We start from the raw sequence: 21,353 nt of genomic DNA on the forward strand, positions 1-21,353 counted from the left end.
AGATACATATAAGAGGGAAAAATTACCTGTCATCTCTTAATCTAGAGATACCTAATATAAGCATCTTGGCATTATTTTCTTTAGTCTTTTTGTAACATGCCTCCCAATGTACTTTTGTGTCAGCAGCTGATGCGTAGTTTTGGTCAGTACCAAACAGGGTTATTTTAATAGCAAAGTGCAGCCCTAACAGTGGATGCAAAGTCAGCTCCATCTCACTGCTCCTCATTGTGCCTCTTCGTTCCCATCTTCTCTTCAGGATTGAATCAATAGCTGAGGACTCCGTGACAAGACCTACAATTTGATGTCCCTTGAAACACTTGTTCAAGTTGACTTAGAGGAGAGGCTGAAAAGCAGGGATGCACTGAAGGCAGTTTAACCTCTGACCACTCTGCAGAACAACTCGGCGCCAGCCCCAACTATCGCATCTCCTTCAGCAAAAGCAAAGGTTTGCAATTGACTAGGGCCCCCGTTCTTGGCAGGCACGTTCCTAGGTTCTAACCCATTAGTGGCTCTACAGGCAGGTAGACCTGTCCTTCTGTTACAGCCCAGGAACCCTACGGAAGCACTGTGGCTCAGCCCTATAACGCTGCCACGAGTTAGAATCAATTCCAGGACACATAACAAAACAAAAATCCAAACCGCTCTCTTCAGAGTACCTTGTGTGAGCATTGTGGTATTTCTCTGCAATGAGTTCAGCAGCGGAGGGGCAGTGTTTTTTGAGTTTACCAATGACCTCCTGGAGTTTCTCCCAACTTCCTTCGCTGCTTTCAGCTTCATCTTGAAGAGCCTAAGATAACGCAGTAGGAAAGAGAACATGGTCTTGGTTACCTGCAGAGAAGGTAACTTCGGGATACTTGCTGCTCCACAATGCAATGCCCACACCTGAGCGGAAGAACTGTGAAGGAGAAAACTAAGGGGGGAGGGGGGTCGGTTCCTTATTTAAAAGTATACTGTAAAAATGATATATTAAAAACATCAAAAATTTAAATTGTGAAATAATAGGACCATGGAAAAGTCTATTCACAGTGCATTTTATGCAGATATGAATGCATAATATGGATTTTACAGACTGAGCAGTCCATTTGCACATTAAATTCCGATGAGCATTGTGGGTGAGTTAAATGTGGAAATATGACAGTTTTACAAAGTTCCACTCGTTTAGCTCAGGTGATTCAGGCTGCTCATTTTGGAATTTCAAGGCAGACTTCGGATGCTGCTCTTAACATTCTGTTGGTGCCTTCCACCTCCGGTGAGCACAAAAGCAGATTTCTCCTGCTACTATGTCCCTACTACACTTGTTTCTGCTCTAGATGGTCGGCCAATCATGCGCTGTGCCCAGCGCTGGTTCGCTTACCTGGAGGTTCTGCACCTGGCGCCTCAAGGCCTCCAAGGACCACACGACAGGCTTGCTGTGTTCCATGCAGTACCAGAATCGGATTGTCAACAGAGTCACTTCATCATAGAGTTTATCACAAATCTTCCACTCGTGTAAAACCGACTGCATGGAGGCTTTGAGCTGGTGGACCTATAGGAAAAGGGGAAACATGCTGGGAAAATCACGGAGAAGGTATGTACGCTCACAATCTGTTTCCTTCCAATGACGGTACCACGGCCAACTGGTTAAGTCACTTATAGAGAGAATGTTGCAAGATCTTCCATAATGAACTGGTGGTGGGAAGGGGCAGCCTATCAATGAAGACGTTATCAGAGAAGGCTATGTTTTAAAATGGATGAATGCAAAGAGCTCTAATTTCACCCAGAAAATGGAGACAATAAATGAACTACTAAATAAGATGGTGCCTATGAAACGGAAACATTAGAAACCATGTCATTAATGTAACTGAGCCCGTACATGTGATTACTACTACAGAGCATCCTGGAGATGAACGTGTTTAGCCAAATGACAGCGGGTGGGGAGTAGGAGGGATTGTAATAGTGTCTGTCTTACCCACTACGCGCTGGTAATCCTGAAAGGAGCTGGAGTGGAAGTACTTGTTATTCCATTAAAATGGCACGATACTATCTAGAATATCTAAAGAAGTTACACATTGAAGGAAAACGGATACATAGTCTTGGGTTTTAACATAGGCAAAGGCCCAGATGAACGTTTCTCTAGAGAAGCTGCACAAATGGCCAACAGTGCACTTTCATTAGGAGAAGGCAGGAGTCACTGTTGGTGTTGATGCTGCAGGTTGGCTCTGCCTCAGTCCTGGCCCTCTTGTGGGCATGTCACATAAAGACAACCATCCAACATGTGTGCCACTAATTTCTTTCACTTAGTGTGACTTCCTGTTTCATCACTGTTGTGGTTTGCATTCATTCCTTTTATGGTTGAATACCATCCAATTGCAAAGCTAAGTTACATTTTGTTGATGGACATTTGGATTGCTTCCAAATTGCTTTTTGGCTCTTATGAGTGTTTTACAAACACCCATGTACAAGTTTTTGGTACATATGGCAGTTACATAATCTCCTGTCAACTTGAGCAAAGGGGTGGAGTATAGCCTGTCAATCAGGTTATAGCCAATAGTGCCTCTGTGTGGGCATGGCCTTTTCCGGAGGATTCTGGGAACACCTGTCTTCCTCCCCGGAGGCAGGACACACATCTCCCTGCTGGACATTCCTGTTGACAAGCCACCTGGAACTATGCTGATGGAGCCAGAGTCCTGGAGCTGGAGGAGCCACGTGGAGCCCCATGCCAGCACTGAGATGCTTCCACCACCACTGGATCCACAAGAGTTTGCACCCACAGGTCCGTGATCTTCCTGCATTTGGCATCATTGCATGTGCTGCATGCATGAGTCTGAAGAGGAATTTATAGACTGGTCTCAGACATATTGGCTAATATTGGACTTAGGGACTTGCTATGGACTGGGCTCAGATGTTATCTCAATGTACAATTGATCTTGTATATAAAGTTCTTTTTTAAATACAGTGTCTCTGGGGTTGTTTCTCTAGTCCACCCAGACTAACAGTATATATATATATCTTCCAATTTTTGGTGTATAACGAGGAGTGGGATTGTTGGTTCATATGATTCACGTTACATTTTTTAATCACTGGCTTGATTTCCAAAGCATCTGCCCTATTTTAGGTGCCCTGCAGCAATGTCTGAGGGCTCTACATTGCCCACATTCTCATCAATGCATGTTGTTGTCTACCTTTGTGATTAAAGGCATCTCAGTGGCATGAAGCAGTACCTCACTGTGGTGTCGGTTGGCCTTTCCTGGGTAGCTCATGATACGGCATCTTTTCATGTGCTTCTTGGCCATCTGAATATATCTAGGGACATGGTTATTAAGATCCTTTGTCAATTTGTGAAATGAATTTCTTGTATTAGTGAGCTGAAGGAGTTCTTTTTAGAGTGGGGACTGTTAATCCCCATTGGACATATAATTTACAAATATTTTCTTCCAGTCTGTGGGTTGCCATTTCATCTTTTGGATGGTGTCCATTTAAAAGACAAATGTGTTCATCTTGATAAGTTGAATTGATTTCATTTTTCTTTTGTTACTTGTGCTTTAGGTATCATAGGAAGACATCACTGCCTAATCCAAGGTCACAAAGATTTAAACTTAAGTATTCCTCTAGGGGTCTTAGGACTCTGATCCATTTTGAATTAATTTTTGAATATGGTGTGAAAGTAGGGTCCTACTTTATGTGTGGATATTCCTTCCCCACCCCATGATCTTGGCATCTAGAGTTACCTGGATAGCAACCCCCCAGAACCTCAAAATGTAATCTTATTTGGAAAGAGAGATTTTGGGTTTTAATCACCCAGATCATTACCAATTCCACCTGGAGCTAATGGCTCAAAGTAGATGACAAATTTCCCAGTGACTCTCCAATGAGGAGTCTCAGTGCTGGGCACCATGGACCTACTATAGTTAGTTATAACTGAGAATGGTCACCCTCTGTTGAGGGGAGGGCTCCTGGTTGCAATGTGGAGAGAGGCTTTGGTAACCCTCTCCAGGAAAGGCTAAAAGCAGACTTTTATGTGCCTTCCGTCAAAATCACCAGACATCGAACACACTCTTCCCCTCCTTGTGACAGTGCTGGGTCTCTCCCTACCTCTGGAGTTCTGTGTTGACCACATAACATCATGTCTTACAGGGGACATGAAAGAAGCCGGTCCCTTTCCTGCAGCGGCCCCCTGTACCAGGGGATCTGAGCGTCTTCGGAGCTTTCCTGAATATCAGTCCGGGAAACGACAACTGAGCTTCTGTTGGAGACCTGTGTGCCTTTGCGAACCCATTCATCTAAACAAAGGCAGACAAGTGGCTTTCCAGCTGCTGGTGATACTCAACTGGTAGCTTTGCTAATTATCCCGTGGGGAGAAAAAACCAGGATGTCTTTTGCCTAAGGATGTTTTCTGGGCAACTTTTTGCTTTGGGGTGTAGAAAGAGTCTCTGTGAGAAAACAATACCAACAGCAGCAAACGAAATACAAGAAGGCTTGTTGTAAATAGCACACTTCAAATGAATTCTGCTACCTGATTGATTACACTGGTCCTCTTTTGAAATAAACCATCAATCGCGGATGCTGTGTCCTCTAGCAGCGGTACTGAGCCGCTCTCCAAAGTCAGGTGGCTTTCTCTCAGTTCATCCAAGGACTTGGATTTCATGGCCAGTTGATTTTCTATATCCTGGAAAAGCAAGAGAAAAAGGTTTTTTATGCACACTGTTATGAAAGAAAAAGAGTCGTCCCTTTTCAAGTAAAAAGGGCACTTAGGTTTACAAACTAAAGAACACTGCGTCAGACATTTTAATCATGGCATACTCTTAATGCTGCTTCGTGTTACATGGTGTTAGATTTTAGGAGCGTCTGCACATATCCCTGTCATCATGGTATGTCAGTGAGAACCCAGGAGCCCTGGAGCTCTATGGACCAAGCACAAATCAGCTCATCCCTGCACCCCAGCTTCTCATCTGGAAAAGGGCGAGGACACGCCATGCTCTGCAGGGTTCAGAATTCATGAAACCACCAACAGGGAACTGCTCTTAAAATAATAAACACACAAAACTGCTGGTCACGTCGATTCTGTCTAACGGCAACCCTGTGTTTTGGGGAGGAGCATGCTGCATTCGGCTTTCAATCGTTGGTTTTCAGAAGTAGACCACAAGGCCTTTCCTGAAACACACCTCTGGGTGGACTGGAACTGCCGACCTTGCAGCTAGTCCACTGTTTGGATCACCCAGGGATTTCAAAGCACCATATGCAGGAAATAGAATTATTGACTGTCCAACTAGTAATAACACCAATTGCATAAATACAGTACAAATTGCATATAATGCAAATTCCATACATATGGTACATGCACATGCGTACACACCCATTTCTTCTCTTAGAGTATGAATTCACCTCAGCCCGGTTTCTGAAAAAGATGTCTTTGGGGGGGTCGGGGTAGGGTGGGAGGGCGGTAGAAGAAAATGTTCTAAAATTGATTGTGGTAATGATTGTACAACTCTTCTTGTTATGATTGAACTATTGAATTGTGTGACATGTGTATTAAGTGCCAATAAAACTTAAAAAAAAAAGATGTCTTCCGCAGGGAGCCCCTCTGCAATATGATGGGCCAGACGCATGCAGGTCATCACCCGGCAGGGAGGGAGAAGGGCCAGTCGCCCTTCTCAGGATTGGGAGAGAAACCATTTCTGAAAAAACCAAAAAATACGAAACCCTTTATTATTACTAAGAAATTCCACGTCCACTTGAGCAAATGCGCAAAACACAAATGGCAGCTGGCATTGAGATCAGGTGGACGCGGAACGCCGATTCCATCCGGATACACGTGTTTTGAAGGCAGAAGCTCAAATGAATGGCTCTTCCCGGCTTTGTTGTTTCTCCTTTCTTGAAGGTTGTTTTGCACAATCTTTTTTTATATATTTTTAAGATCCTCATAAGAATCACTGTGTGCTCATAAAGGCGAGCACTGGGAACCTTGCGGACACCCAGTGGCTGAGCAGATGCTGGTTTACCCCCTGCGGAGGGGACCAGCCATGTCCAGAAGCCTCACAGGGTGGTGGTGAAATTCAGACCCAGCAAGATGACTAAATTACCACATGCTGGGCGCTCCGGGTCACCCTACACTCGGCTCTATTTATTGTCTTCGCAATGCAGGGAAAGCGGGTGAGAAGATGACCCAGCAGAAACCGTGGCGATTGCAGCACAATGTAGCCGTGAAGCTCTTCCCGGTGTCATTTCCCCCTCGGGAGGCAGTGTGATCGCATTGGGGGGGCCATGGGATTATGGCCAGGGAGAGAGGTGGAGAGGCCGCTGCGAGGACAGTGGGTCCTGAATTAAGGCAGACTGGACCGGACCGGACTGACAGGAGGGTACGGAGGGCAGAGAGCACGTCTGTGGGCGAGACCCGCTGATCTGCCTGCACACACTGCAGCCGGGAACACGCTCCGGGCAGCTCTCCTCGTCCTGGGGACGCTGAGTCTGCAGTCACTCAGGAGCACCCAGCAGCAACCCCCATGAGTCTACGTGGAAACCAAAGGGATGGATCGACAGAAACTGTCTTTCAGGAGGCTGGCATTCCTCCTATAATGAATGGCATTGACTGCTGAGCCCCGCCATAAAGAGAACTGGAAGATGATGATGATGATGATGGCAGTAATAATAATTGGAGATAAATCCAGAGGATGGCCTACTGGGCTTCCAGTGAGTGTGGCTGGTTGCAGGGTGGAATGCAGGCTTTCAGTCAGAAGGTATGGTAAAAATCCCAGGCAGCTGGCAGAAGGCCACAGCGGAGATGGCTAGTGGGTAGGGGGAACAACACAGTATGTCCACTGGGAAGATCTCCTGTGATGGGGTCTCTGTTACATTTTACACCAGTAATATCCTGTAACTGCCTTCTCAGGAGAACTGGTGTCTGACTTGCCCCTCCATCCCAGACAGTGAAAGGGCGGGACCTCCTGGTAGCAGGTGGAAAGGCAGCAGCAAGTGCCAGCTGCCAGAAGTGGAGAGCAGACCTGTTGTGAACGGGAAGCGGCACAGCCACGCCAGAGCTTGAGGGCGGGTCATCTGCATGTGCGACACGAGGACCTCCCCAAACCTGGGTGCTGCTGGCAGCTTGGAGGGCAGGACCACAAAGGCACAGCCACTATCCTCCAAGGCAGTGGTTCTCCACCTGTGGGTCACGACCCCTTTGGCCCATTCATAATAGTAGCAACATGACAGTGGTGAAGTAGCTACAAAGGTAATTTGATGGTTGGGGGTCACCACCACCTGCGGAGCTGTCTGAAAGGGTTGCGGCCTGAGGAAGCTGGGGCACAACTGCTCCAAGGCCAAGGGGTCCTTTTAAAACACAATGGGGTAGAAAGGAAAATATTTTTCCTCTGAAGAAACACAGAATGAAATGTTAAAAGGAATGGGAACTTCACCGCCATTTTTCAAATACTGGGTAAAATAATTTTTAAAAAACAGTAATTAGAAAGCATCTAAATCAAAATTCGCTTTGAATATTTCTTCTTCTTCTAGGGGAATATTCAAACCACTTACCAACAACAGTACCAATGAAAATACCTTCTTGGCATCTCACAAACACGGTATTTTGCAATTTAGAGAAAGCATGGCCAATTATCTAATTTATATAAGAATCAAAGTAATTACATGGGATTTGGAGGAGACGATTCCAAAACGATAGCTGCGTTGCCTCCCTCTGCCTGGCCCCTCCCCGAGTCAAACAACACAAACAGAACACAATCCGCTGCCATTGAGTCCATTCTGACTCAGGTGAGCTCTCCACTAGGCTTCCTTGAGGGCTATGTGTATGGAAGCAGATCTCTGGGTCTCCCTTCTGTGGTGATGAGTGACTTTGAACCACTAACCTTGAGGTCAGTAGCTGAGGACAAATGATTTGCCTCACCCAGGGAGCCTGCTGACAGGAGTGGCAACCATCATAACCCAGGGGTCATGGGTGGGGTGAAGCTGTGTGTGTGTCTCTCACCTGACAGTCGAGGAGGGTCTTCTGGACAGAGACCACACCTCCGGGTCTCTGCAAAGCCTTTACTCTCTCTTCTTGAGCCTCCATCCAGCTGTTCAACATCTGGATTTTGTTCTCATTCTCAGAGATACTTTCCAAGAGTTGCTCATAATGTTGTATCTGAAAATTATGATTAACAAATAAAATTTCTTTATTATAGATCACAGGCTTTAAGAAATGTAAATGCCATGTTATTTTTTTAAAAGGAGAATGTTGGTTTTTTTAAGTGCCAAACAGTTGACATAATAGTTCCCAATAACTTCTGGAATAAAGCTTCACAAATCAGGAAATAGAATAAAAAACCCCTTTAAAAAGAACCTAAGATTTAAGAATGAAAGCAATATGTTCAGGCTGTTGTGGAGTTGTGGAGTTTCAGAAAAGCTTTAAAAAATTATGTTTTGCCATTTAGCTCAGAAGCAAGAAAACCCACATGGAAGAAGCACACCAGCCTACATGATCACGAGGTGCTGAAGGGATTAGCTATCAGGCATCAAAGAACAAAAAAATCATATAATTGTGTGCTCACCTCCCCAATATGATCGCTGAAGAAAAATAGGTGCATAAGCAAATGTGGTGAAGAAAGTTGACGGTGCCCAGCTATCAAAAGATATAGTATCTAGGATCTTAAAGGTTTGAAAGTAAACAAGCGGGCAACTAGATCAGAAGCAACAAAGCCCACATGGAAGCACACCAGCTTGTGTGATCACGAGGTGTCGAAGGGATCAGTATCAGGCATCATCAGAACAAAAAAATCATATCACTGTTAATAAGGGGGAGTGTGGAGTGGAGACCCAAAGCCCATCTGTAGGCCACGGGACATCCCATTACATAAAGGTCGTGGAGAGATGAACCAGTCAAGGTGCAGTATAGCAACAATGAAACATATAACTTTCCTCTAGTTCATAAATACTTCCTCATTACCACCACCCCCACTATCATGATCCCACTTCTACCTTACAAATATGGCTAGATCAGAGGATGTACACTAGTACAGATAGGAACTGGAAACACAGGGAATCCAGGGAGGATGATCCCTTCAGGATCAGTGGTGAGAGTGGCGATACCAGGAGGGTGGAGGGAGGGTGAGGTGGAAAGGGGGAACTGATTATAAGGATCTACATATAACCTCCTCCCTGGGGGATGGACATCAGAAAAGTGGGTGAAGGGATATGTCGGATAGTGTAAGATATGACAAAAAATAATTTATAAATTATCAAGGGTTCATGAGGGGGGGGAGGTGGAGAGAGAGGGGGGAAATGAGCTGATGTCAGGGGCTTACATGGAGAGCCAATGTTTTAAAAATGATGAGGGCAATGAATGTACAAATGTGCTTGACACAAGCGATGTATGTATGTATGAGTTGTGATAAGAATTGTATGAGGCCCTAATAAAATCTTTTTAATCCAAAAAAATTATGTTTTAATTATAATAAATTTTCATTGCTTCACCTTTAGTATATGTAACAAAACATTTTTGGGATGTGTACTTATTTCCCTTTTTGAAGAACTATCTACTGAAAATAAATGTCTAAGAGGTAGATTGCTGGGTTATGATTGTGATTTTTGAAATTCCAAATGTTATCCCAAGGGGATTTAAACTGTTTTACAAAGAGTATTTAAGCTGTTATCAGTATGATTGAGCTTTATCCTTATCTAATTTTTAATGTGATAAACATTTAATATTTAAATGTAATAAATGTGAATGATTATTAAATTTTTGCTATTCATTTGCTAATTATAATGCTTTCTCGTGAACTGTGTTCATATTCTTGGTCCATTCAGGTATGTGGATTTTTATTCTATGGATCCTTTTGAAGCATTCTCTACGCAATAACGAGATCAGCTGTCAATAAATTTTCTCAAGAATAAACTTTCTTCATCTTCTTGGAGTCAGAATGAAACATTTACCCAAATGCGCACACACTTAACTTTTTAATCATCTTTTCAAAGCTGCCCTTTGAATGCCTTTCACAGAAAATGTCAGTCTGTGACCATAGAGTAGCCTCATCCATACTTAGTTATCTTCTTAAATAAAATCTGGACTGTGATAAGAGTTGAATGAGCCCCTAATAAAATGTAAAAAAGAAAAAACAACTGTTCTTTTCATTTGTCTACCTCAATTTCCCACTAGGAAATCTCAAAAGAAATACACATTTAATAGTAGGAAAACAAGATTTATAAATTTTAAAATCCCTTGCCATCATATTTATTCCAGCCCCTCGAGACTTCATAGGCCCAAATACCACAGCGTCACAGGGTGGCCAGGGCTGCCATCTGTCAGGAAGCCGATTGCTTCTGCTTCTCCCACAGTGGCTGGTGGTTTTGAAACCTCAGCCCTTTGGGCTAGCAGCCGAGCATTTCACGTCTGTATTGCCGGGTTCCGGTGTAAGATTTACAGAAGAGCTATGCGGTGCAGGGGAATGACTTGGGACGGCTCTTCTATCCAGTCTTTTTAACACCTAGCAGATGAGTGGGTGGGAACATGCAAATAAGGTGCTGAGGACGCTCAACGTGGGGATCAGACAGTGCCACTCTCCGGATAGGAAGTAAGTGTCGCAGAACTAGGAAAGAAGCGAATTTCAACAACACCAAGAAAGAAGAGCCAGGAGTGGATCATGCCCCACACACCTGTGTGGCAAAGCGGCGGTGGTGGCAGAGACAGCAGCCGCAGAGGCACCAGAGACTGCGCAGCCCCCACTGGGAAGTGAGCTTCCCTGCGCGAATGAAGTTGCATGCCTGCGGACAGGAGGCCAGCTTGCGGAGGGGAGTGTTCACCTTGGAGGATTATCAGCATTAAAAGAGCCTTGTAACAATTGTCCAAGCAGGTTAGAGGCCAATGGGCCACATAGCTTATAGCAGAGGGACCTGCCAGGTATGCCTGCTGGGCTGACTGAGAAGAAGTACTAGACACAAAAGACCTGTATGCTTAACATTTCTGATCCTAACTTGTAACCTGTTAACTTCCCTAATCAAACCCATAATAATGAGAACTGTCTGTGAGTTCTGTGTGGCCACTGAAACTGATCTGATGTCGAGCCCAGCAGAGTAGAGAGCTGGAGTCGAGATTACTGGTACCAGCATATGTTAAAGAAGGCTGGGAAATGGACGTATGTCTACGCTCTGCCTCACAGAAATCATCCCTGGGCAGATGTGGACGTGGCTGGGCTCTTAGGAAGTTGGAGGAGGCCAATGTCTTCCAGGCCATTGCCTATTTGAATTTTTCCCCCTTCAGTTTTAAAGAAAGTGGTATTTTTCTTTTACAAAGAGAGTTTTTAAAAAATCATTTTATTAGGGGCTCATACAACTCTTATCACAGTCTATATACACATCCATTGTATCCAGCACATTCGTACATATGTTGCCATCATTCTTCTTTTTTTTTGCCATCATCATTCTTAAAACACCTGCTTTCTACTTGAGCCCTTGGCATCAGCTCCTCATTTTTGCTCCTCCCTCCCCGCTCCCCCCTCCCCGCAAGTGGTATTTTTCAAAGGTTAAACCAGATACCGAATGATGACACATGAACACACCTTTCTGTTCAGCAGTCCATGTAGCCGGTGCCATTGACGGTTCATCTCTCCCAGGTGCTCTGCAAATTCTGTTCTTTCATAGCGCTTACTTTCTACATCACAAGTGCTTAACTGAAGTAATGATTGGTTAACAAAGTCGACTATCCATTGTTTATAATCCATCTCCATTCTGAACTCCTACAGCAAGCAAACACAAATAGATACTCAAAGTCAAAGCTTGAATTGAACCTGATTAACTGAATTAAGTTTGGGCTATTAAGCAAGGTCAGCAGTTCAAAACCACCAGCCTCTCCAGGGGAAACAGATGAGGCTGTCTACTCCTGTAAAGGTTTGTAGTCTCAGAAATCCACAGGGACAGTTCTGTTCTGTTCTATAGGCTCCCTGAGAGTCAGAATTGACTCATTGGCAATGGATTTTATGAGCGTTATTTACGTAAGTTCACATCCACTACAAAGATGCCTTGTCCGGTAATTTTGTAGTTTAAAACTTCCAGCTAATTCTTGACTATATCAGACATGATAATGATATCCAAGATTTGAACTGGATGAGCCAACATGAAATTCCCTTGTTCAGAGTTGTCACTAAAACTTTAAAAACCAAGCTCACTGCTGACTCATAGCAACCCTGTAGGACAGGGTAGAATTGCTCCTGTGAGTTTCTAAGACTGTGGCTCTTTATAGGAGTAGAAAGCCCCTTTGCTCTCCCTTTGAGTGATTGGTGGTTTCAAACTTTGGACCTTGCAGTTAGTAGCCCAACACATAAACACTATACCAGGGCTCTCACACAAAAAATCCAAACCAGGTATAGGTTGGGTCGGGGCCTATCAGGAGATATGTACTCCTTCCCTTACCTAAGGAATCTGTTTTGGGAGTCTTTTTAGGAATTATATATTCCTAGGAATAGAGTCACTAATTTCAAAGAGAATGATAAGCCAAAGGGAGCACTGTGTATGATAGTTGTCTTATCTGAATCAAAATCAACTCCATGTCTGACAAAGGATTCCCATGAGAGGCTGAGAGTTACACAGGAATCCTAAGGCATCCTGATGGAGTATGGGAACAAAAGGATGAGGGTCTACCCAAAGCACCTTTAAGAAACTGTCAATTTTGTAAGCTTTTTTGTTATCTGAAGACAGGCTGTCTTAGGGCTCCCGGTGTGGTTTAGATGGCTTTATAACCCATAGTAACCCCAAACCCACCCAGAGCCAAGCACATTTCCCCTTTAAGCCTGGTACTTGTTGCGTTGTTCCTGCAGAGTTCAAGCATCACTCCTGGAGACAACCGGGGGAAAACCATGTGGTATGCGATCAGTCACTAGAACCTTCAAGAATCTAAACTTGGAGACCCTTTACAAATGCTACCACACTTGGATGCTCAGATGTGATGGTACAGGAAAATAAAACCCTATGCTAACAGCAGGCTTTGCAATGAAGTCATTCACCTTCTGCCCACCAGGAGCTAGACCCAGCAGCCTACAAGTCTTAGCAAGCAATGACCAGGGCATTCACTCATTTCTCTATTCCTAGTGTGCGGCACACCAACTGCCGCCCACACAACCAATGTGCCTTGCTTGTTAAATATTAGCTAAGTCTACTGAAAATCGAATAGTACAGGAGGGGCTACATTGGTATCTAGCTGCAGATGGAGATCGACCTTTCCTTTTCTCATCCTCTTACTCAAAGAACATTCATTGAACACCTATTAGATGTCAGGAAGGCACACGATAGTCCCTTCTCTCAAATAGATGAGTTTAAATGAAGAGCCATGTAAGTAGAGAAATAATTATAACACCGTGAAAATGACTATGCTTTTCCCCATGGGTACCTCTAATCTAGAATCAACACCTACCTAATCTGGCTCAGAGTCAAGGATGAATTTACGAATGAGACGCTACTTAGGCTTGTTCTTGGTGGATGCCTCTCAGGACCTGCACAGCTATAAATGGGCATTGGCATTCCAACTGGAGGGAGGGCATGTATAAAATCATGGAGGGGCTTCTAAGCCCAGTGCCATCAATGTCACCGAGACTCATAGCAACTCTTCAAGATAAAGCAGAGCTGCCCGTACGCTTTCTAAGGCTGAATCTTTACAGAAGCACACTGCCACTCCTGCCTCCGGAAGAGCGACTGCAGAATTTGAATCACTGACTGGCTATTTAGTGGCCCAGCACTTCCATTGTTGGGCTCTTCAGAAGCAGTTGAAGGACTGCAGATGGTTTGGTTCAGACAGGCCAGTCAGGTGGGGACATACAGAGAGGCCAGAGCGGGCTTAGTGGCTGGGATTTTGTCCTGTGGTAGCAGTCGAATAAAAGAAAGCATACCAACGGAGCTGTCTAGAGCAGCGGTTCTCAACCTGTGGGTCGCGACCCCTTTGGGGGGTGGAATGACCCTTTCCCAGGAGTCGCCTGATTCATAACAGTAGCAAAATGACAGTGATGAAGTGGCAACGAAGATGACTTGATGGTTGGGGGTCACCACCACCTGAGGCACTGCCTGAAAGGGTGGCGACGTGACAAGTGGAGAAGCGCGTCTCCAGCTACAGTCACCTGGCAGCCCTGGGTTGCTGCCCCAAGGATCCGTTTGTCTCAGTGAAATTCAGTTTGTCTCTTTGTTCACCAGGCCCCTCCGACTGATTTGTCTTATTCCATGAAAAGACGTGGGGCTTCTCTGGTCTAATTACCTTGTACGAGTGCAGAAGGTTTTTAACTTGAGATGCAGAACTTGGTGAGTGCTCAGACTCCTCCCGTGGAATCTGGTGCTCCACACCGTTCATCCAGCTAATTGTCTCCGTGATTGCGTGACGAGAGGGCAATTTCTCCATCTGAAGCTGCAAGGACAAAGTGATTTCCATTTAATTACCCGCAGTTAACGAAACGAATCAGGCCATCGCGAAAGACGCTGACGTGGTTTGATAAAGGCCTGGCCTCATCGTCACGCGGGTTAGTCACAAAAAACACACGCCGGCGTTCAAGCTTAGCATACGCGACCCCCAAACAATGGGCGTGACCTGCACATAGACTAACACAGTAGCAGAGATACACTGGGAAATAAAGTAATTAAGCCTGATTTCTCTCTCAAGAAAGCTCCCATTGCAAGAACATCCTGTAATTAAGACCTGTATTCACTGGTGCCAGAGAGAAATCGGTCGTGTCACTGAAAATTATTGAGTCAGAGAAATTATTTCTGTGAACAAGTGACTGCTAATTCAAGTGCTGGGTCTTTAAACACTTACCTGGTGAAGTTTTTCTTGGATGTCGGGAAGTTGTGTTATGAGCATTGCCCATTTCTGTTCAAACTGCGCTAAAGAAGCTCTCAGCGTTGCCGTGTCCGCTTCTTTCAGGTGAAGAAGCTGATTCCCGGTACTTATAACCGCTGTCTTCAGAGAGGACTTTTCATCGACTTCCTTCGAGAATTCCTAAGGAAAACCAGTTTAAAACTTAGAAATGCCCACATTAAACATATCTATACACAGCAGATAAAACGAAAGACACGAAGTCTCAGAGTAAGAATCAGTGTGAGAATCCAAAAATAAAACACAGGGAAATAGGTGAGTGTGTGTATGTACACGAGTGAGTGGGAAAAGATACTGTTTATTTCCCACGATGCCGGGCACTATTCCAGACAGGAGATATAGCATCGGACAAAAGAGATGTCGTTAGTGTCCCTCAAGCGGTTTCCATGTGCGTGAGTCAATGTTTCAAAAAATAGGGGAGTCATTATCTTAATGGTTACTTTAAAAAGAGATAGTCTTCCCTTACTATTATGGGTTAGATTTCATGGAGCATGTAAGACCACTCAATACCCGAAAGCCAAGAGAGATAACTCTGAAGAATATCAGTAACAGGAGTAATGGCTCCCTGAGAGCACGGGAAGAGAGGGGGGGCTGCGAAGGGGAACTGATAGCTTGCTGACTGTATAGCCCCACTCGAGGGGCGTAAACAACCTAATTGCATGTGAATGGATATCTTGGGTGGTGTAAGATAACGCAAAATATATAAACATGGGCTCCAAAATAAATAAATAAATGAACAACGGGTGAGGAAAGGAAGGGAAAAAAGGGAGCTAATATCAAGAAGTTCAAGAACAAAGAAAATGTTTTGAAATAGATTGTGGTTACGATTGTATACTACTGCTTGATGTGATTAAACAATGGAATATTATATCTGTAAAAGCGCTAAGTAAAATGGTTAAAAGAAAAAGATAGTGAAATACAATCTGAAGTTTATAGAAGGGGCTTCCAAATATTTGGAAAAAAATATTTCCCAAAATGGATAATGGGAAAAATGCCCCATTGTCTTTGCCTCCTATGTGTCCGTGAACTTTTTGAAGCAGCCTGGTACTTAATGACCACAATACATTTTAATCAAAATATTTGAAAGCTTCCCCAGAAATTGTTAAAATACATTTTAAATATGCACATTTTAATATCCAGGTGAGTCGCTCTAGATTCAAAATATGAAAAACAGATAAAAGAGAAAATGACTCAGAGGAAACCCAAGGTTTCATGACTAATTACTGCAGAGGTAATAACTTCTTCAAAAAAGAAAATCTCAACATGACATAACAAAAATGTTTTAGTGGAAATATCCATCTTTATGTAAGAAAATCCAAATTATGTAATCATTCATTGTAATACTTTTGAGTTAATTATTCTGTCAGGTTTATAGTTTTTGGGGGCCTACGGTCTGCATTTATAAAACATGCCCATGTCAGAGGTTGTTTTAAATTTATACCTAATTTATCAAATACAAGCACGTATTATCCTTACACTTGATGCTCTGAAAACCAACATTCCAACCACACAAGCACCAGTGTGAAGACTGTCGCTACCGCCAGGCCATGTTTTACGCTTCAAAGACAAATGCATATGGAGGTTAACATATTAATCCTCACATTCTCTCCCTGATACTTATTTCTGACCAATAATTATCTGAGCATCATGTGACAACTTACAAAAAATCTGTTTATGTTGCTTCTGATTGTATCCAAGTCCTGAGACACATTGGAGGACTGCTCTTTCCAGGAATTCAGGGTTTGCTGAGAAGATCCCAACCACTTGGTGAACTCATCGGAGTCTCGGTTGTAGCTAAATGGAGCAACGGAGAGAGAAGCAATCCTAAACCCACGCTGATGACGACACACATAACCCAGCCGTTTCCCTGTATTTTCACTGTATATATTTGCTTAAGATAATCACCTCTAAAGTCATTACATCTTAAGAATGTCACACGATCCCCCAAATATGAATATCATGGCATTGTTCAACACTCTCTCCACAATGATTAATCAAGAAACAGGGCAAGTAAAGTCTAGAATGTTCTTTGTGACTTTTTATTAACACTTCCTAAAATCAATCCATGGTAAGAATAGAGATGGTTTTCATAGACGTTCTCTGAAGAGTTGCTGACAGTAAAATGCAACCAGCATCTGTATAGATTAGGTTAACCTTGAACTGCTATGGGCTAAATGCCAGTAGAGTCCTCTAGCAGGGTGGCTTTTGGGTTTGGGCTGATGAAAGATCCTGGCAAACGTTGTCCATCTTGTAACAGACTTTAGTTGCCCATCTTACTGCCACTGAGTTGACCCCGATTGATAGCAACTCTAAACAGGGAAGTGGCGAGTGGCTTTGAACCAGAGTGGACCTGGCCGTTAGCAGTCCTGACAGTGGCATAAGGGCTCCTTCACCTTGGTTAAGCAGCCGACCAAAAGCATGTATGAGAATGAAGTTCGAACCCCGCCCCGCAATGGTTCAAAATGGCGCCACGTGAAAAAAATTCTCTAGTTGTTGCTGTTCGGTGCCATTGAATTGGTTCCGAGCCACAACGACCTTATGCACAAATGAACAAAACATTGCTGGCCCTTCACCCTCCTCACAATTGGTCCCATGCTTGAGTCGATTGTAGAGTTCTCTAAAGAACTCAAAAAGGAGTTTCAAACTCTTGCGTGAATCAAAACCTTAAAAATAATTTTAAAAAAACTTGTGGGAGGCTTGGATAAAACATTATGGTATAACGCAGCGGTTCTCAACCTGTGGGTCGCGACCCCTTTGGGGGTGGTGGTGTCGAACAACCCTTTCAGAGGGGTTGCCGATCCATAACAGTAGCAAAATGACAGTGATGAAGTAGCAATGAAAATAATTTTATGGTTGTGGGGGGGGGGTCACCACCCCATGAGGAACTGTGTTACAGCGTCGCAGCGTTAGGAAGGTTGCCAACCACTGGGGTAACGGATTCTACCACATTCGTAGTCTAGGAAACCAGTATCACTCTCTAGAGCACGCATAGCAGTGCTCATTGGAGAGACCTTTGTGCTTTACAGCACCAAAGGCAAAAGCAATACAAACAGAGGGAGTAGATGCAAAATGTAGCTGACTGCACCACGGGGCCTCGTCCACAGTCAAGTCTGAAACTCAGCCGTCCCAAATGACACGTACCTGACAAGATGCTTGCGCAGGGTCTGCAGTCTGTGGAGCTCATTGTCAATCTTTTTATTTAAGGCCAGCCACTGCTCTTCCAGCTTTGAAATCTGGCCCGCGAGTTCAGGACAGCGTACAGAGGCCATCAGCTGCCTGCCTTCATTCAGCGTCTGGTACAGCCGGGCATGCTTTTCATCAATGTTTCTTTTTATTTGCTAATCAAATTAAAGTCATGGATGATTTGTAAAAAACCCAGAAATTCTGCTCATTCACAAATACTTCATTCAACAGCTGCATCTACTAAAGAAAACATTAAAACTTCTCTAAAAAAAAAAAAAAACAACCCAAAAACCTTTCCTAACCCTCAAGACTGGTGCGACGGACCCGCTGGATGGTGCGTAGTCTGGCGCCTCAGTCCCCTGTCCCGGTGAGAGGCCTGGTCAGCGCGGGTGTACAGCACAGAGGCAGTTCTACAGCCTTCCACAAGTGGACAGAAAACAAAAGCTTGAACACTCCTGCCCCTGGTTTCAGATAGGAGAATTCATGACTCCACTCAAAACCAAGAGGAACAGACAAGTTGGCAAGCCCTAGGCAGCTTCGGTGGCACTTGGTAACTCAGAAGATCGGAACCATGTTTTCCCTCTGTGGAAGACCCTTCTCTCCCGTTCCACAGGTCCCAGCCCTGCTACGACGGTATGCCCAGCTGGTGGCTCTCATTTCTCTTCCCTGGTGCAGCCCCTGAACTTTTCAGATCAGACCAAGGTATGAACGGGATACACAAAATCATTTCTTCATTATTCCTTAGGCCCCAATACGAACAACAACAACAAAATGTAGCTCCCCGAATCTGAGCATTTAGCTGTGAGTAAGGGGAAGGACTTTAGGAAATAAGACGACATGTCATCATCAGGTCAACCTCATGAAAAGGCAGCCAAAACATCACCGTGACAGGGACAACGGCCACCTGCAGGGAACTCTGTCCAGAGGCAATGATCGTTCATGGTTGGGTTCAGCGAACGACAGGCATCCTGTCACTTGTTTAATTTAATCTTTCACATCAAGTGATTATCCAAGTAGAACTTTTGCTATTTTCCAAGAAATTTCATCCTTAAAAAAAAACCAACCCCAATTCTACTTTCAATTCCCTTCCCACCACTTGCTTTTGTTAGCCCCTCTGCCTGTGCCGACTAGAATAAAAACCAAAGCCGTTATAAATTGCCATTCTAATTTTCGGAGCTGCTCACTGAAAAGGTTGGTGGTTTGACCCCACCTTCTGGTCTGTGGGAAGAAGAGGCATCTGCTTCTCTAAGGACCTGATATCCTCAAAAAGCCTGTTGGGCAGCTCTGCTCTATCCTAGAGGGCGGCTCTGGGTTGGACTTGACTCCAGAACAGTGGAGCCGGGTTGACGGTATACGTGAGCCAGGCTGGGCTGGGCCCTCAGTCTGTGAGATGCTGCTGAGCGAGAACTGAAACATGAGTTTGTTGGGTCCCAGAGGCCAAGCCACTGACCGCTCCGTCTCCCAGCTAATAGATGCCACATTTCACAGGGAGGGTCCCACCTGTCCAACACCTGCAGTCATGTCTGTAACTCAGAGGCCTGAGAACAGCATTCAGAAGTCTTTAAGTCAGGCGAGTTCTGAGTTCTCTCTCCTCTCGTCTGCCACGTCTAATGCCAAGTCTTACCATAATTCAGAGTGATAACAGTTTTTGCTATTTCAGATTTAATTGAATCACAGAATTTAAGAAATATGCTCACTCTTGAGGAAGCAATCAGGCTCATATTAGACTGGCCAGTCTTAGGCTGCTTTGCTATGAAAATGAGGCTTAACACGCTAGCTGAACTATATGCTCCTAAAATACAACAGTTACAACTCAACACTTTTCACGTGCGACATTCAGGGATATCCATCATACCATGTTATGCGACCATCCCCAATATCTGTTGTCAACATTTCCATCTCATACACAGAATATTGTCTATTTTAAAGTTCTGTTTTAGCTTAGTACCTCTAACATGCTTAAACTAACCAAGAAGGAAACAGTAGTACGGGCCCCCTCCCCGCCTTGCCCCTTGCTCTCCAGAGTCTCCTTCTAGGTGAGCTCCAAGTGATAAATGACAATGAGACCAGGTGTAGCTTTGTGCCCCGCCCCTGGCTGTTGGGCCATCAAGAGGATTTTGCCTCTTGACAGAGCAGACCAGCCCCCCCTGGGGTTTTCTCAGCAGCGTCTTTATGGCAGCAGGGCCACCAGGTCTTTCACCTTAGAGCTGATGAGCATTGGCACCATCAGCCTCCCGGTGAGCAGCTGAGTACTCAGCTGTGGTAATAGGCTCTTCAGGAAACTAAAAGGCTTACATACATCCAAGGAATGGCACCGCCTGCCAACTCTGGCCTGCTTTCAGTTGTTCCACCCAGTTGACTGATGCCCACAAACTTGCTTTTGAAATTTTAATTTTAATAAAATATGTTTCGGGTTCCATGGCTTTACAAAGTATGTTCCACACTTTCGTTCTCGTGACATCTACCACCACCTTCTAAGATGGACAGAACTGGCTTGATTATCCACACTTCACAGACAAAACACGGAGACTCAGAAGACAGTACCGTCACAAAGATGACGTGGCTCTGTGTGAGGAGCTCATGATCAAACTGGGAGGCTGTTAGGGGTGGGCTGAGCCATGTCTCATATCAATTCAAATAATATGTCTTCAAAGTAAAGCAACTTAGTTCAAATGAAACAACAAACCATTAGGGGCCATACCTTTACATAACTTCTCCAAACCCAAACTCACCACCATTGAGTTGAGGCTAACTCACAGTGGCCCCACTGGACAGGGTAGAACTGCCCCAGTGAGTTTCGGAGACAGTAACTGTACACGGGAGTAGAAAGCCCAGTACCTGGTAAAATGAAATCCTCTCCACGAGCCTTTCCTCTGTCTCTTCCACCAGACTCACAGAGGGCAAGGTAGACACGAGACCCTCCAGCTCCCTTTCAAGAGAGCCACAGCTTTCATCAAAGTCTTCCCATTTCTGGAGAATGAAGGACAAAATGAACAACGGGAAATAACACACAAAATAACACACCATTAATACCGGACGGAGAGATCGAGCTCATCCTTGCAAGAGCGCCATGGAAACTGGGGAACGATTCCGTCGCCCTTGATACCAAGGTTTAAAAAAACTTCAGTTGGCATGGGCGTCTTGCACTTGCCGTGTCAAATTACGTAGGGAGTTAAGTGATAGATACCTTAGCATATACCCCAGTAGAGCCTGCCAAGCCAGATGAGAACTTTTCTCTTATTGGGAAAGGCAAAGGACTAAGTTTGAAACGGAAGTTTCTGCCAGACTGCTTACTCCACCCTCATCCCCACTCCAACCCGCAGCCACGGCCTGAGCCTAATTCTCCTGAAGGCCTCTCGGA

General features: G+C 44.5%; 1 protein-coding gene across 4 annotated transcripts in view; it reads right to left on the reverse strand.

Annotated features, from left to right (window-relative positions):
* The window catches only part of SYNE2 (spectrin repeat containing nuclear envelope protein 2), a 284,685-nt gene that overhangs the window by 68,641 nt on the left and 194,691 nt on the right, over positions 1-21,353 (reverse strand). For all 4 annotated transcript variants that reach the window (XM_075531883.1, XM_075531885.1, XM_075531884.1 and 1 more), the window contains exons 77-86: positions 20,831-20,962; positions 17,951-18,147; positions 16,471-16,603; positions 14,750-14,932; positions 14,198-14,344; positions 11,520-11,696; positions 7,955-8,110; positions 4,493-4,645; positions 1,355-1,525; positions 657-787 (exon numbers count right to left, since the gene is read on the reverse strand). In XM_075531883.1, the coding sequence (XP_075387998.1) occupies positions 657-787; positions 1,355-1,525; positions 4,493-4,645; positions 7,955-8,110; positions 11,520-11,696; positions 14,198-14,344; positions 14,750-14,932; positions 16,471-16,603; positions 17,951-18,147; positions 20,831-20,962 (1,580 nt within the window). The remainder of the gene's footprint in view (positions 1-656; positions 788-1,354; positions 1,526-4,492; positions 4,646-7,954; positions 8,111-11,519; positions 11,697-14,197; positions 14,345-14,749; positions 14,933-16,470; positions 16,604-17,950; positions 18,148-20,830; positions 20,963-21,353) is intronic.

Source organism: Tenrec ecaudatus, chromosome 14 (assembly GCF_050624435.1).
Source record: "Tenrec ecaudatus isolate mTenEca1 chromosome 14, mTenEca1.hap1, whole genome shotgun sequence".
In the NCBI taxonomy this organism is placed as follows: Eukaryota; Metazoa; Chordata; class Mammalia; order Afrosoricida; family Tenrecidae; genus Tenrec; species Tenrec ecaudatus.